The sequence below is a fragment of the Pantherophis guttatus genome, chromosome 7 (assembly GCF_059756535.1).
Source record: "Pantherophis guttatus breed Tessera chromosome 7, ASM5975653v1, whole genome shotgun sequence".
Taxonomy (NCBI): domain Eukaryota; kingdom Metazoa; phylum Chordata; class Lepidosauria; order Squamata; family Colubridae; genus Pantherophis; species Pantherophis guttatus.
In genome coordinates, this window is record NC_142069.1 from 49083496 (window position 1) to 49099122 (window position 15627).

Here is a 15627-nt window from a genome sequence, read left to right on the forward strand (position 1 = left end):
ACAAATAAAATAGATGAGAGCTTTTTCTATTGCTGTGAAACATGTTGCCTGTTTTCCTTCCACCATTAGTGAACTCTTATATCATACTTTTATTTGGAACTGCAAACATGATAACATGGTAGAAAAATGTTATTTGCTACTTCACTGGTAGTCCAAGTGGAAATGTTGTCTATATATGCTCGCAGACATGCAAATTGAGGGAAAGCTTCCAAAACCATGACAAGCCTTCCAGAAATTAAGGCTGCATCAATATTTTGAAGAGTGATTCTTCACATGCACCAATGTGCTTTTGGATTACCCTTTATGAATATGTTGAACAGCACTATTATTTATCGCTATCATTTGCATTTCAAAGTTTCTGCTTGATTTGCAGAACTAACATATACGAAGATAAAGTTATGACCAAAAATTGTGGAAATACAGCAAAATAGTGGGCTAAATTAGTACATAATTTTACAAGAAAATTTTCATTTGCAACACCTTGTAAGAACTTTGCCTTCAATTGATTTGTTATTCTTCTTCCTAAAATGGCACTGAATGTTTCCTGAGATCAAATATATTGCCCCTCACCAGATTATAGTATCCCTTGATAAAAATATAGTGCTAGATTATTTAAGACTACTGTTATATTTAAAGAAAGCAAAGTGCCTATTTATTTATGAACTAAATAATATAGAAGCTAAAATGCTAAACCTTGTTACCAATTATTGTTTTAAAAAAACAGTGATATACAATAGTTTGAAAGACTTTCAGCTTAGTTGGCTTTAAAAAGCTGATTCCTTAGCAAACCACAGCCTATTACTGATACTGACTGATGGGGTTTTAATTTTTAACTTGTTAGTCTTAATTGCACTTTTAACTGTTAAATTATGAGATTTGGATTTAATTTCTTTTTAACTTTTTCATTAGATGTTTTTTACGGTTGTGAGCCGCACTGAGTCCGGCTGGAGATAGGGCGGCATATAAATCTCATTAATAAATAAATAAATAAATAATAAATATTATTTCCTGTAGCAGAGATGCCTACTCTAGTAGAAAGAACCTCCATATGCATAACCACAAGTAGCACCCAGTCAACCTGAGGGAAGCCCACAGGCTTGCAGGGCCACTGGCTGGCTCTTTGTCACCAAATGCAGTAGGTTGAATGCAGACATCACTGTAATATCGTCACCAACACAACCAGAGGCAAAGAACAGGGGCAAGAGCTGAGTAAGGGGAAAAAAAAGATGAAAATGAAATTAAAACTTCAAAAAATCAGATACATTCATAGCAAAAATGATGATTATGACTTTTTTCTGAAAGGAAACATACAAGCTTAATAATACAAATACATTTAATTCAAGTATTAAATAAGTTCCTCTCATTCCTTATACAACAATCTAGCAATTATTCCCAAGAAATAAAGCAATTTACAAAAACATATACACAATTATTTTAAGAAAATGATTTGAAAATGATCACATAAAAATTTTAGAAAGAAACATGGTATTTTGTTCATTCATTTATTATTTTATAGTTAATTTGCATCTAAGTTCTAAAAGTTTTAAAAATAGGGAACTTACTATTACACAAACAATTAGTACCTTAAAGTAGTTGAATTTTTAATAATACCCTCTTCAACTATGCATGCAGCAAAACCTTTCTTTATAAATGAAAAAGAACTCCATGTGCATTAGACTGAACTCTTCAAAAGAATGGATAAAATCAATCTAAGGAAAGATATATGAGAGGCCCATATTAAAGCTGTTCTATATAATGACCACTTGCTGAGTTACATATTTTTAAAACAATTTATAATGAAGGTAACAAAGATGAGAACCCATCAGAAACATCTAGTGCAGAATTCCCCCAACCTTTCTGGGTCTGCAGCCTGGAGCGGGGGAGGGAGGAAAGAGGGGATGATTTTGTGGGAGGGGCAAGTGCATGTGCGTGGGAAGGACAAGTACAGTGTCTGCAACATTTGCAGTGACACTCGCCTGAGTGGGGCTGCAAGCACCCATGACAAGGCTTGCGCAAATGGGGCCACGATGAGGCTTGTGTGAATGCAGCCACGATGAGGCTCATGTGAGTGGGGCTGCAAGCTCCTGCGACGAGGCTCACGCTGATGGGGTGGTGTGCACACTTGGAGGCACGTGCACCGGTCGGGCACTCATGCGGCCCAGTGGCGATTAGCCCGTGGCCCAGTAGTGGACTGCGGCCCACAGGTTGGGAACCCCTGATCTAGTGGACAAGTACACTGTGCCAGAATCATATACATTTTCTTGTGCTGTACCCATCTACTTTAATGTTTGTTCAAAATAGAATGCATTACAAAGTTTCAACTATATTTATATCAAAAATTAATATATATCAAATAATATATATAAAAAAATATTATTTGGAAGTGCTATCAATTTCTCTTGCTAATTTTTATTGGATAATTGACCAAGCCAAATCAGTACAGAAATATGGTTTATAGGCACTGTAAACAGCAAAGCTGCTATAAACCAATAATATATCAAGAGTGACCTGAATGTTTTTTTAGACAGGATTTACAAAAGAGGCTTGTTAAAGTTTTGAGGAATACTATGAGAAGGGACAAAGAAGAAATATAAAATTAGTTTATTTGATCAAGGTTAAGATGTTATTTCTGGTAAACCTCAGTGGACTTTGATTGCATTAAGCTATTAGGGAGTGAAGAGATACTAAAATTGTTTATACTTGTCTATTTGTTTACTTTGTTTCCTTGCTATATTATTACTTTTGTTACGCTTTTCCTTCTACACATTAAAGGATATTCCAAAATCCTCCATTATCAAGCTGTGATTGATAAGGGATCAGCAGCTGCCTTGTTACCAGCTAAGCAGCTAACTTTTTTTACCCTGCATTTGTACTGTTCTGTGACCTGAGTATCTTCAGCTTGAACTTGCTATACAACAATCAGCCTAAGACTGTTAAAAAAAATCACTAGAATAATATCAGTAAATGCCAACAATAGTAGATCAGATCACATTCCAACTGTAGTTCATCTGCCCAGAAGTGTCAGCAACAAAGCAGAATAGGCTGTACCTGGCATGACATCATAACATAAACTCCTTCTTTCTGTGTCTGCAATATGATACTGATGAAAGGTGCAGTATTCATAGTGACATCACTGTGTGTGCCCATACATCTTGAAAGCACAGCTTGTTGGGCTAGCCCAACCAGTTTATTTTCTGTTGACAACTGTCCCTGACTGGCTGTGAGCAGACTAGCAGCTGGAATCTTTTTTGCTGGCAAGGAATAATTAAAGCATTATTTTATTTACTTATTTTGCTGCTCTGGACTTTTTAAAAATTTCCTGGAAATCAATATATTGATTATAGTACAGAAGCCTATGCATCTACCACAAGTTTACTCAAAAACTTCTGGGGAAGATTTCTGGGGAAAAAACAGCAGGAATCTATTGCATAGATGGTCTTCTGATTATACATCTTTAGGTCCAAATCTCTGTACTGGATGGGTATGTGGAGTGCCATCCCCATCCCTCAATTTGTTTCATGCTATATATTTTTCATTATATCTTGAATTACTAATTTGCTTTAGAGTGTATCTGAATAAAATACTACTTGGATTAAATTATTTCAAAGTACAAGAGCCAAATGTTTATAGAAGCAGACGTGGAGACAATAATGAGCAAGAAAAGATAAACACCACAATAGCCTGAAATCAATAGCCTGAAAAAAAGGATTAAAGATGTAATTTGGATGAACGATTTGCACAATGATTTTCGGTTTCTTAATCATGCACAGAAACCATTCCCTTGGAGAAGGCGGTCAACTAATAAAAAAAGCCTACACATTCCAAGCAAGCAAATAAAAATGTATTTTCACTTTGAGAAAGAGAAGTGTGCAGTGAAAATGTAATTACCTAGCAAAGCTGTAGTCTTACTGGGCTCCAGCAGCTGATCATAAAAGGTCTTCCTATTCTGTTTCATCAACTGTAGCACCAGGCAGCCTGCACGCCTACCAATTGCAGCCATCTGGCTTGTGTCAAAGCCTGTGACTCAAGCAACTACAGTGCAACAGGGAGAAAGGCAGTGATATCACTCTTCAGCTCAGGCAAAGAACAAGGATGAATTCTACCTCTAAAAAGGTGGGTGCCCCAGGAGGAGAGAGTTTCTAGAACACTTTAACTTAACAATTTATGATTAAAGATGTTCTCTCCATTAAACCAGGAACAGACCACCCCCTAGTGGTTAGCAGGCAAAAAAGTGCAAACAGCAAGCTTGTGTTGCTAAAGCTAGATAAAATAGCTTTTGCAAGTCAATGCAAAACAAAGAATAAAGTGTTGGTTGACTTGCCCATGGGGAAAACAATTAAATGTTTCAAAAATAGAATACATCCTGTGATGAAAGATAATTGAACATTTTAATGACGTAATACCATTTCAGATTGTAGGTGGATGTCAATGTTTTAAATCCTTCCCCACCTAAAAATAATCCCACACCTAGTTTTAAAACAGATTATGCTGAACTGTTATGTGCAACTACTACTATTACTGCAAGAAGTCTGATAAGCATCAGACTTCAGAAGCATCCAAAATCAGAAGTCTGACAAGCATCTTTTCAACTAACAAATTTTGTTAAAAGTCATAAACTTTCATGAACTGCTTCATTTTATCAAATGCATAAATTGCATAGTCTACAAACTAGAATAGAATAGAATAGAATAGAATAGAATAGAATAGAATAGAATAGAATAGAATAGAATAGAATAGAATAGAATTCTTTATTGGCCAAGAGATTGGACACACAAGGAATTTGTCTTGGTGCATATACTCTTGGAGTACATAAAAGAAAAGATACATTCTTCAAGAATCATAAGGTACAACACTTAATGATAGTCATAGGGAAACAGTCAACTTTCTCTCATGAAAGCTTATGTCTTTTAGCAAAATTTCTTAATCTGAAAAGATACACCAGACCTGATATTCTGCCAGACTAACAGTTTTCTAAAATTTTCAGAAAATACGATACCTGCAGACATTTGAAAAGAATTCTCTCAGATTCTAACCACTCTCCAGCATAAAGCTATGCCAATGAAAGTTAAAGTAAGATTATGATCTACAATTTTAAATTTCTTAATGTTTTCTTACAATCTACCTTAATGATTAAATTTGAAGGCAAGTTATACATTATAATGCATTTTCCAATCACATGGAACAGAATTATGCATAGAAACAGAAAACTATATTTTAAATATATATAAATATATATAATAGCCTTGGAGATGCATTAAGAGATGTAATGAAATATAAAACATAGAAGTTTTGGGGAAAATAGGGAAGAGAAGTGTACATAAACAGAACGTTACTCTATACTGATGTATCAGAGCAGAATTTAGAACATGAATGTCAAACTTGTGGCATCACGTTGCCATCATGTGATGTTTCACAATGTTTTCTCCTCACAGAGCTGGGGTGAGCGTGGCCTGCGCATGATGCAACTGGCCCACAGCCGCCAGTTTGACACCCCTGATTTAGAACATGCTGGATAGGGAATTCTGGGAGTTGGGAATTCTGGATAGGGAATTCTGGGATAGGGAATTCTGGGAGTCCACGCATCTTAAAGTTGCCACGTTTGAAAATAATACAGATTTACGACATGAATTATTGTTAGGATTCCCTTGAGTAAAGACCTTACTGGCTAATATAAGGAATATAAAATAATTTATCCCTTGAGACTGTTAAAAGCAATTTATGATTACAAGTTAAAACAGTATAATTCAGCACATAATCACATGAAACAGCTAAAAACAAGACAATTAAAGCAACCCATAGCAATACAGTAAAAAAAGATCAAAAGCTTAGGCTTAGACATGAAAAAGTCAACAGGAAGGAGACTGATCCTCCCAGTTACATAATCTGGGCAGGAGATAAAAATAAGATCTGCCTTTAGGTCTCAGGCAGCAATTTCCAATAGCAAGAAATCTCAGATAAAAGATATAGTAGTCAGATAGGCTCCCATAATATAGAATTCCTATCACTAGCGGGAAACAGTCACTCTTAAAAGTTGTCCAAATGAGGACTTATACGGCATGTCTTAAGACCGCCTCTTTCTCAATTGCTGCCAACATACACAAATCAAAGTTTATCAGAATTATCTCAGGAACAGGCAACAGCTGAAAACAGCTAACAAGTACAAGTAGTCCTCAACATATGACTGTAATGAGTTCAAAATTTTGGTCGTAAGTCGTGGCGGTCATAAAGTCGATCACTCTGTGACCATGCCTGAATTTATTTTTTTTGTGCCAGTCATTAAGCAAACATTGCACTTGTTAAGTGCCAGTCATTAAGCATTAATGATTGTTCACTAGGGGGCAGACTTGGCCAGAAACCAGAAATAAATACCAATTTCTGGTAAAAACATAAAGTATAGTCACATGACTGTGGGGCACTGCAAATAGCCCTAAATGCGGTTTGGTTACTAAGTGCTCAAAATGGGGGGAGCAGATATCATAACTTCAAATCCTTAAAACCCAATTTCAACATTTTTAACTTACAGAATTTTAAATTGCTAGCATTTATTGAGATTTTCATTTCTTAATGATATAAAATTTGGAGCATTTTTATTATTATATTTTTAAAAAATAGCAATCACACTGTAGAGTGAAATTATACAATGCTGCCTGCTGACTCTGATACATAATCATTTCCTAATATTATGAGATTTCTAATAGCCTGAAAACCTGAAAACAAAGCATCTTAAACAAAGACATCTTAAATGTCCTTTTCTTCATGCATTCCAGCAGCAAAAAAGAGATCACTTCTGAATAGAGGTAATCTGATTATCTAACTGAAAAAGTATAAAAGGCCTTCTTATCTACATCCCCAGTTTGGCATCAAAGTGCTTACAGTAACTAGGTTTGCAAGGACTTGGGAGAATTATCAAGTTTTACATATATCAGCTTCAAAATGGTAACTTTGGTTACTTTCTAATAGAAGTTATGTGCTTGGAGTATTTTGAAGAAGGGTAACTTTTCTCTTTTAAGATTATCTTGGGTCACACTGACAATTAAAACAGGACAATACACTTGGCTCTGTTATTATATTCAAGTACAAAAACCTAATAACTAATAGGGAAAACCTAATGGCAATACTTTACTGAGCTACCTACAGAGGATTTAATATACTGTATATCTAATTAGAAAAAATCATTCTGCAAGAAAATACAATAGTAAAACTTTTGTTTGAAACTTTTAAAACTGCTGTGTGTGTTCCGTCCTACATTCACTTTCAGACATTCACTCATTCCATCAAAGGATAAGAGCTGATATACTGCCTGTTCTTGGCACAGTTACAGAAAGCCTTATCTCAACCAGCAGCTGGAATGAGAATTGGTACTGTGTGTCAGGAGAAATGTAACCTAAGAATAATAAATACCGTGGAAGATCAAGCAGTGCTTTAAAAACTTACAAAATGATTTAGTTATAACTTATCACTTGTATTTCATATGGCCAATAAAGTACTTTTCTTCCTTCTATAAAAGGGTAGTAAAGGCAGAAAGCACATAGGCAGCTAGATGATAGAAAAATCTTTGATTTAGAGTAAGATTTAATGCAGGAGATACCAAAGAATTAACATCATTGGCATCTCCTGCATTAAACCTATTCTAAATCAGAGATTTTTTTAAATCAACTATATACCAAAGCATGTGCAAGAATTATTTATTCTTGCCATACAACTGTGTCAGTTGCAAAGGACTTCATCGACAAGAAAACCAAAAATATGTTAACTATAAATAAATCAATATCAAAACTCAAAAATAACCATAAAAAAACCAAAGATTAACCCCCAGATAGGCAACTGCAATCCAAAAGGCATAAAACAATTTCAACCTGTTTATGGAATTGTACAAAGAATGGGGATTACATGTACTTATGGAAGTAAAGCATTCCATAAAGTGGGGACTATTACAGAAAAGGGCTACTTTCTCATACCTTACACGTCCTGTTTTTAACAGGCCTCAAGATTGGCAGATTTAATAATATCAAGTGGTGTGGCCTGATGTAAATAGCCGTGTACACAAACATTGTGTCCCATGCAGGTCAGTCTCTTATTTATATCTTTTATCCAAGGTGGAGTTACAGAACAATTTATAATTACAATTCCAAAACGCAAAATTGGGATCTCAGGCATTAACAGCAGACTTTTGTTGCTGATGATGGATGCTGTAGCATAGATTTTCTCCCAAAGGAGGAGCAGAAAGAGGAATAGAGACATTTAGGGGCTGGATGCTGGTAAACAAGTCAAATCACAGGAATAGCTTTTTCATTGCTCTGAACACCAAAGCAAGTGCCCAACAATACTTTTAGACAGTACAAACTCGTAGCTTGGAAAGCTCACTGCTTTTCATATAGATGGCACAATGGGAGGGGCACCCTTGCCAAGCAAGTTGGTTTCTATTGCTATATCGCCTGCTTTTCACACTCAGTGCATGAACAAACTACATGTCCAACAGCAACTGTTATAGCCTCAATTTAACTAAAATATTCTTGCATTTTTAATTAAACAAGTGGTTAGTTTTCTGCTTGGCAGAAGACATATGGGTAAAACACTACAAGATTTGAAATAAAGCAAAAACTAAAATAAATATAATAATAAAATAAAATAAATTCATAAATAGTAAATAAGATCTTAGTTTTAGCAGTTTGGAGAAACCAGTAATAGCAAGAAGATTTAGCTTTGGACATATTTCCAAATGTAACTGGTTAATTTATCACATATAAGTGTTGGCTGCCATAAAACTGCATTTATAACTCTGATCTTCACCTCCAAACAGGAAAAATAAATAGCTTTGCATTGGTTTGTCAATTTAGAGCAAAAAACATAACACAACCTTTTTTTTCAGACCCAGGGAAACGTCTTTTAAGACGTTTACACTGAATATGATGTTTGAAGAACTGACAAAAACAAATCTAGTACTCTCTTAAAGATTACCGGTAATTATAACGTAAATCTGTGTTGGGGGAATAGTTTCTAAACCTTAATTGATTTGTGATACTGTAAGCTGCCCAGAGTTGCTCAATAGTGAGATTGGTGGCATATAAATTTAATAAATAAATTACCCAATTATCAACAACCTTTATATTTTTATTGGAAATATAATTCAATAAAAGACAACTAGAATTTTAAAATAACATGATAATGTTTTGCTTAAACTATCAAGCATCAAAGAGCATTTTTGGAACTCCATTTTCCCAAATACATTTGAAGCAGCATGATATAATTATAGAAAACATTTTTCAAAAGCAAACTCAGTTTGCATAAGAGTCTTAAATCAAAAGATAAGCAACATGCTTATCATAGATATTAATGTGCATTCAGAAAGCTGTCTTTGTAATCACTTGGCTTTCTTCCCAGTGGTAGGTTGCTACCAGTTCGCCCCAGATCAGGCGAACCCGTAGCAGTGGCGGCAGGCTCCGCCCGCCTGCCTGGACACTTCTGCGCATGCGCAGAAGCATCACACGTGTGCACAAGCACACCCACAAGCGAACCAGTAGTGATGGGTTTTGAAACCCGCCCCTGTTTCTTCCTCTCCAACCTGGATTTCTTTTTAAAAAAAATATTTTAACTTTAAAAAAAATAGAAATTTGGCATGCTGCAAGAATGCATGTTGTCCTCGCAAAGATCCATCCACACTAAACAGAACAGCCTGAGAAAACAATGGAATTCTAGAAATCGATTGCTCTGAAATTGATCATACCCTAGAGTCCCTTGGGAGTTGGGCGGCATAGAAATGCGATAAATTAAATTAAATTAAATGTTATTCGCATATTGAATATATTTTCTATGGCTATTTGAATATTTATAAAATATCAAATAAGGTCCTGGCCCAAAACATTTGCCTAACCCTGTAATAAGACATCATGTGGGTTTGGTTTCACCATATCACATTAAATGAATCTATTACTGTTTGTAAATAATGGTTTGTGTTGTACAAAGCCAGCCACTTGTGGTTATCCAGCAAAACATGGCTATAAACAATATGCTAGTTATAAACTATATATAAACTATAAACTATTATCTCTGGTAAACCTAAGGTATCAGAAGAAAACAGATGGTCAATGTGAGAACTGGAAAGCAATATATAAGTTGGTCCAACCACCTTAAACATATTTAGATTATATTAAAGGTTGATTCTGTTAAGACAAAAATCTCCTTTGTTAACTTGCATTAACAGAGAACCCTGAGAGAAAAATGCATTTATTTGTGAACTCTAAAACACTTACTCTAATCTCTAACCCCCACAGAGAAGCAAAAATTGCTGGATTAATAAACTTTTGCACATTAATGTAATGGAAACAATAGCATGCTAGTTGGAACACACTCTCATCACGCCTCCAAACCTGGCAAATTTTAAGTGGCCTTATTTCTGTGTGTGAAATGCTAATACTTTATATGAACCTTTAAGGAGATTATTTGCTTTAAAAGTGATGCAACATTTCCAATCCTATCCAGAAGAAAATGATTTTAAAAAAAACAAAAGGCAGGAGGGCTGGCTTCCCAAAGCAAACTAATTTAGAAAAAAAAATCTTAAAGAACTCCTCCCCCTATTCCCAACCTGAATATAAAAAAGCAGCCAAGATTCCTACTTTGGTTACATATTGAATACCATCACATAATACCTGAATTTAGTTGCAGCCACCATCCAGACAGATTCAGCCTAATCCTGAACAGGTACTCTTGATTACATACATTCAAAATACAGATGGGAGGCTTGTATCATCGCAATCTTATCCTTGTCTAAGCAGAAGTATGTCCTGTGTATATTGACAGGGTTCTCGGAAACAAGTGGGGTCAGAGTAATAAGGAAGAAAGATGTCCTTAAATTAAACCACGTTTATAACAGTTTGTTGTGGATTATTCGACTGCGCTGGACCCGAATGACAAGGTACATCACAACGACTACAACTTTAGTTGGAACTATCTGGATAGTCAACCTTACTTAATTCTACCAGAGGTTAAAGGAAAGCTCTCGGTGCTGGACTGCTGCTGGCCGGAATACGCGTTTCACGGCAGTAGAAGTCCTCCTCCACCTTTTTTCTTCCTTGCTCATCCCTGCCACAAAGCGCCTGCACCAAGCCATCGCCCTTTAATTTTCAACTCACCGCAGGCCGGATCGAACAATCTAGAAATCCGAATAAAGAGACGGCAGGACAACCTTGCCTTTGCGAGGGACTACGGCTCCCCTACCTGGTATCTGCGTAAGAGCTGCCGCCGCGCAGAATAAATTCAGGAGCAAGGGAAGCTCGGCGCGCATGGAGAGGCGAGGCAGAAAAATAAAACAGTCGAGCCTTGGCAGGAGAAAAGGTAGCTACTGTTCCCGCAGCCGCCTCGGGCCAAAGGCGCCCTCCACCCCCACGGTCCAGCAAAAGGACAGGCCAAGCAGCCTCTCCAAAAGGCATGACGGGAAATTCCTTGGGCGGCAGCTGCTCAATCAGCTCCAAATATGAGCATAGAGCCGAAAGAGACCGCCGCCGTCCCAGGACGGGGCGGAAGGAAAGGGTACGTGTTTCCAGGACTTTATAAGTACATGTCCGCCAGCAAAACTTTACTTTAGGCTTTCCCTTTGTCTTCAGTTGCGGCAACTGAGAATCCATAGAACCCATATTGAAATTTATAGAGTAGAATCATAATCATTCAGTAGAATCATAATTATGGTGCATGTGCACCAGCGTGCCTACCGTCCCTGTCCTAATCCTTTTTACTTACTCTTTTCATGTATTCAAATTATGTTTATACTTTTACCTGTTATCTTATATATGCTTGACAAATAAATAAATAAATAAATAAAATCAATTCTCCCCCCCCCCATAAGTTTGGTCTAGGTATGATTCCATCTAAATTAAGGTGACCAGATTTTAACATTGGTAAAGAGGGACATTGTGGGCGTGGCTTATTTTGTGGGCGTGGCTAGCTGGTCATGTGACCGGGTGGCCATGGCTATGTGTATAGGGTAAGGTGAACAGATTTTAACATTGGTAAGAAGGACACCATTGTGGGCGTGGCTTATTGTGTGGGCGTGGCTTGGAGGCCATGTGACTGGGTGGGCGTGGCTAGCTGGTCATGTGACCGGGTGGCCATGGCTATGTGTATAGGGATTACTCAGAGGGCTGAAAAGTCATTTCTGACAGGTCCTCACACTTTTGACTGGTCCTCACACTTATGACCATCCTCACATTTATGCCCGTGCAGTATTCTTAACAACCATGTCACTCATTTCACAACTGCTTCTCTTCACCATGGTGACAAGATAGGGCAAAAACGTAAAATGTGACAGTCGTAAGTTCGAGGACTGGTCAAAAGTGTGAGGACCACTCAAAAATAACTTTTTCAGCCCTCTGAGTAGTCCATATGCACAAAAGGACTAACCAGAGGGCTGAAAAAATCATTTCTGGCAGGTCCTCGCACTTTTGACTGGTCCTCACACTTATGACCATCCTCACATTTATGCCCGTGCAGCATTCTTAACAACCATGTCACTCATTTCACAACTGCTTCTCTTCACCATGATGACAAGATAGGGCAAAAATGTAAAATGTGAGGACAGTCGTAAGTTTGAGGACTGGACAAAAGTGCGAGGATCAATCAAAAATAACTTTTTCAGCCCTCTGAGTAGTCCATATGCACAAAAGGACTAACCAGAGGGCTGAAAAAAGTCATTTCTGACAGGTCCTCGCACTTTTGACTGGTCCTCACACTTATGACCATCCTCACATTTATGCCCATGCAGCATCCTTAACAACCATGTCACTCATTTCACAACTGCTTCTCTTCACCATGGTGATAAGATAGGGCAAAAAACATAAAATGTGAAGACAGTCGTAAGTTCGATGACTGGTCAAAAGTGCGAGGACCAGTCAAAAATAACTTTTTCAGCCCTCTGAGTAGTCCATATGCATAAAAGGATACAGCAATAGAGAGGGATGAAGGAAGGGAAGGGAAATTAGAGTAGGAGTGATGGTTAAGAGAGGGAGGAAGAGAGGAGGAGAAGGAGAAAGGAAGAGGAAGTAGGGAGGAGAAGAAGAGGGGGGGAAGAGAAAGTAAGAAGGAAAGAAAAGAGAGAGGTGGTAGGTTTGAGGAGAAAGATTGCTGTACAATAAAAAAGATGAAAGGGAAGAAAGCCAACCCCAAACAAATATAAAGATATTAAGATAAAGAATGAATGGTTAAACTTTAAAGAATAAAAGAGAACAAATATGAATAAATAGCAGTAATTAGAAACACACATACAAACATACAATTTATTTTCTTTGAACAGAGTATTTGGCCGGTTCACAAATTTAAACAGTGTTTAGTCACTTCAATTAAATTTACAACTTCCATATTTCCTTTTTGCCATATTTATTCCTCATCTATTTTTTTTAAAAAACCAATATTACCCTTCATCCTCATCTCTAATCTTAATCAAATTCAATTTTTCCCTTCTATTCTATATTATACCCCTTTCCATTGTCATCTATTTTTATATCCATCCTCACATTGTTTAATTATGTAATTATGTAATACAGTTGTTTAATACAAATTCAACATTTTAATATAAATCAATTAGTTATAAAACTATCTTTTTTGTATATTAATCAATATGAACATGAATATTCCAATTATTTCCATGCAATCCAATTTCTTACAAATCAATTAATTATATTTACCAATAATAATAAACCAAATAATTTCCTCCATATATTCCTCTGAACCACAACTTAAACATTTCTGCTTTCAACACAATATACAATTAATAGTATCTCAATTCAATTATTACAATTCCCTAGTTAAATACAGCTTTTTTTTCTTTTGTGTTTTAAAATCTTGAACTCTCCTCCTAAATTTCCCATTGTTTGCAGTTTTTCACCTACCTTTTTTGGGGAGGAAAAATAAAAATAAATCTCTCTCTGCCTCATTTTGTCACGTTCCACCAAAGATCCTGGTTTTGGTTTCGTTTCTGCAGCTTAGCTAGGGGAAAAAAAACCTCTTTACACTGATTGCCTGTAGGGCGGCCCTTTGAAGCCCCGGGCAAGAGTTTAAACAGTTTTTTTTTCTTCTAGCCATCAGCTGGGGCTCAAGAGGCAGCGGGACTGAGGAGGCAGAATGAAAAATCGGGACTTTTTTGAAACGCCGCGGGACGCGGGACAAATTGCTAAAAAGCGGGACTGTCCCGCCAAAAGCGGGACGTCTGGTCACCTTAATCTAAATGTAACACACAAATTCCTGATACTTTGCCAATATCTGACCAAAGTCCATTTAATTCAGAGATGTTTCCAATTCAGTGACATGACACAGGAAGCAATATAGGTAGTTCTCAACTTACAACAGTTCCTTTAGTGAGTTGTTACAATGGCACTGAAAAATGTGACTTATGACTGTTTTTCAGTTTATGACCCTTGTAGCATTCCCATGATCATGGCAACTGTTTTGTATTTTTGACCATTGTGCTGTCCCAAGGTCATATGATCACTTCATACAACCTTCTGACAAGCAATCAATGAGAAAGCTAGATGCGGTTAACAACCATATTACTAACTAATCAACTTCAGTGATTCACTTAACTGTGGCAAGAAAGATCATAAAATGGGGCAAAACTTGCTTAACTACTGTCTCACTTAACAGAAATTTTGAGCTCAATTGTGATCTTTAGTCAAGGACTACCTATAATCACATCCTAATCTACTCTGACTAGACTATGGCTACACTTTTATTCAATTCATGAGCGGGGGTTAACACCGTGATAAATCATAACGTGGGTTGGCTGGTTTATGCTTATCATGTAAGATTTTAGGGCAAAGCCATAAACACCTGTTTCCTTTAAAAGGAGCTTCTGCATAATTAAATACTTAATTTTAATTAATTTTACATTAAACCAATGTTTTTCTCCTGATCCTACACCCTTCTTGAGATTATCTCCCGACGTATCACAGGTTAATTGCAATCCAGTCCACAGTCATATCCCGTTTAAAACAAAGCAAAGTGTCTCAATTTCCTGAGTTTTTCCCCACAATATCCAAGTGCTTGTCATTGCATTCTTCTGGTATTTTTTTTCAATGTCCCATTCTAGCCCTCAGTTCTGGAATTTCTTTCTAAGCTCTCACTCAAGTCTTACTCAAGATGCTATTAGCTTTTTTTTTACATGATCAAGGTGAATTAAATGCCATCTATTGTAAAAAAGCTAAATAAGAAAGCCAATCTTCATTGGAGTTCTATCAGTGTTTTCAAGATAAAACCTTATAAAATAGCAATACCTCTTGGATCCATCCACTCTAAATGGCTACAGGTCTCCAAAAAAAAAAAAAAAATTCACACGGAAGAAATGGTCCTTCTGATATTCTAGTTCCAGACCAAGGCTTGTTAGGTTGATTACCAAATATGAGTAATCAATTAGAAACAAATGGAAAATATGTCCAGGAAATGATTCAAGAATTGGAATTCATTTGGAAATTGATGAAAAAGAGAATGGACTCTCAATCTCTAACTAACTTAATCCTAGAAGTCCTACAACATAGTGTTGAAGACTAGTGAATTTCCTGAAGGTTCAACCATGTTGTTTACAGCAGGCTCAAGAGCCACTATTCAATTCTCATTATAAAGAATTATGAAGGATCTTTCAAAACC

General features: G+C 36.5%; 1 protein-coding gene across 5 annotated transcripts in view; it reads right to left on the reverse strand.

Moving 5' to 3' along the window:
• The window catches only part of MSRB3 (methionine sulfoxide reductase B3), a 57557-nt gene extending 46120 nt beyond the window's left edge, over positions 1-11437 (reverse strand). Inside the window, exons 1-3 of one of the 5 annotated variants that reach the window (XM_087873177.1) lie at positions 11215-11433; positions 3889-4032; positions 1079-1205 (exon numbers count right to left, since the gene is read on the reverse strand). In XM_087873177.1, the coding sequence (XP_087729303.1) occupies positions 1079-1154 (76 nt within the window). In that variant the 5' untranslated portion in view covers positions 1155-1205; positions 3889-4032; positions 11215-11433. Of the gene's footprint in view, positions 1-1078; positions 1206-1583; positions 1606-3888; positions 4033-11214 lie in introns of those variants that run through there. The other 4 variants (XM_060694672.2, XM_060694674.2, XM_060694673.2 and 1 more) reach the window with 4 other exon arrangements.
• Between the last annotated feature and the right edge of the window lie 4190 nt (positions 11438-15627).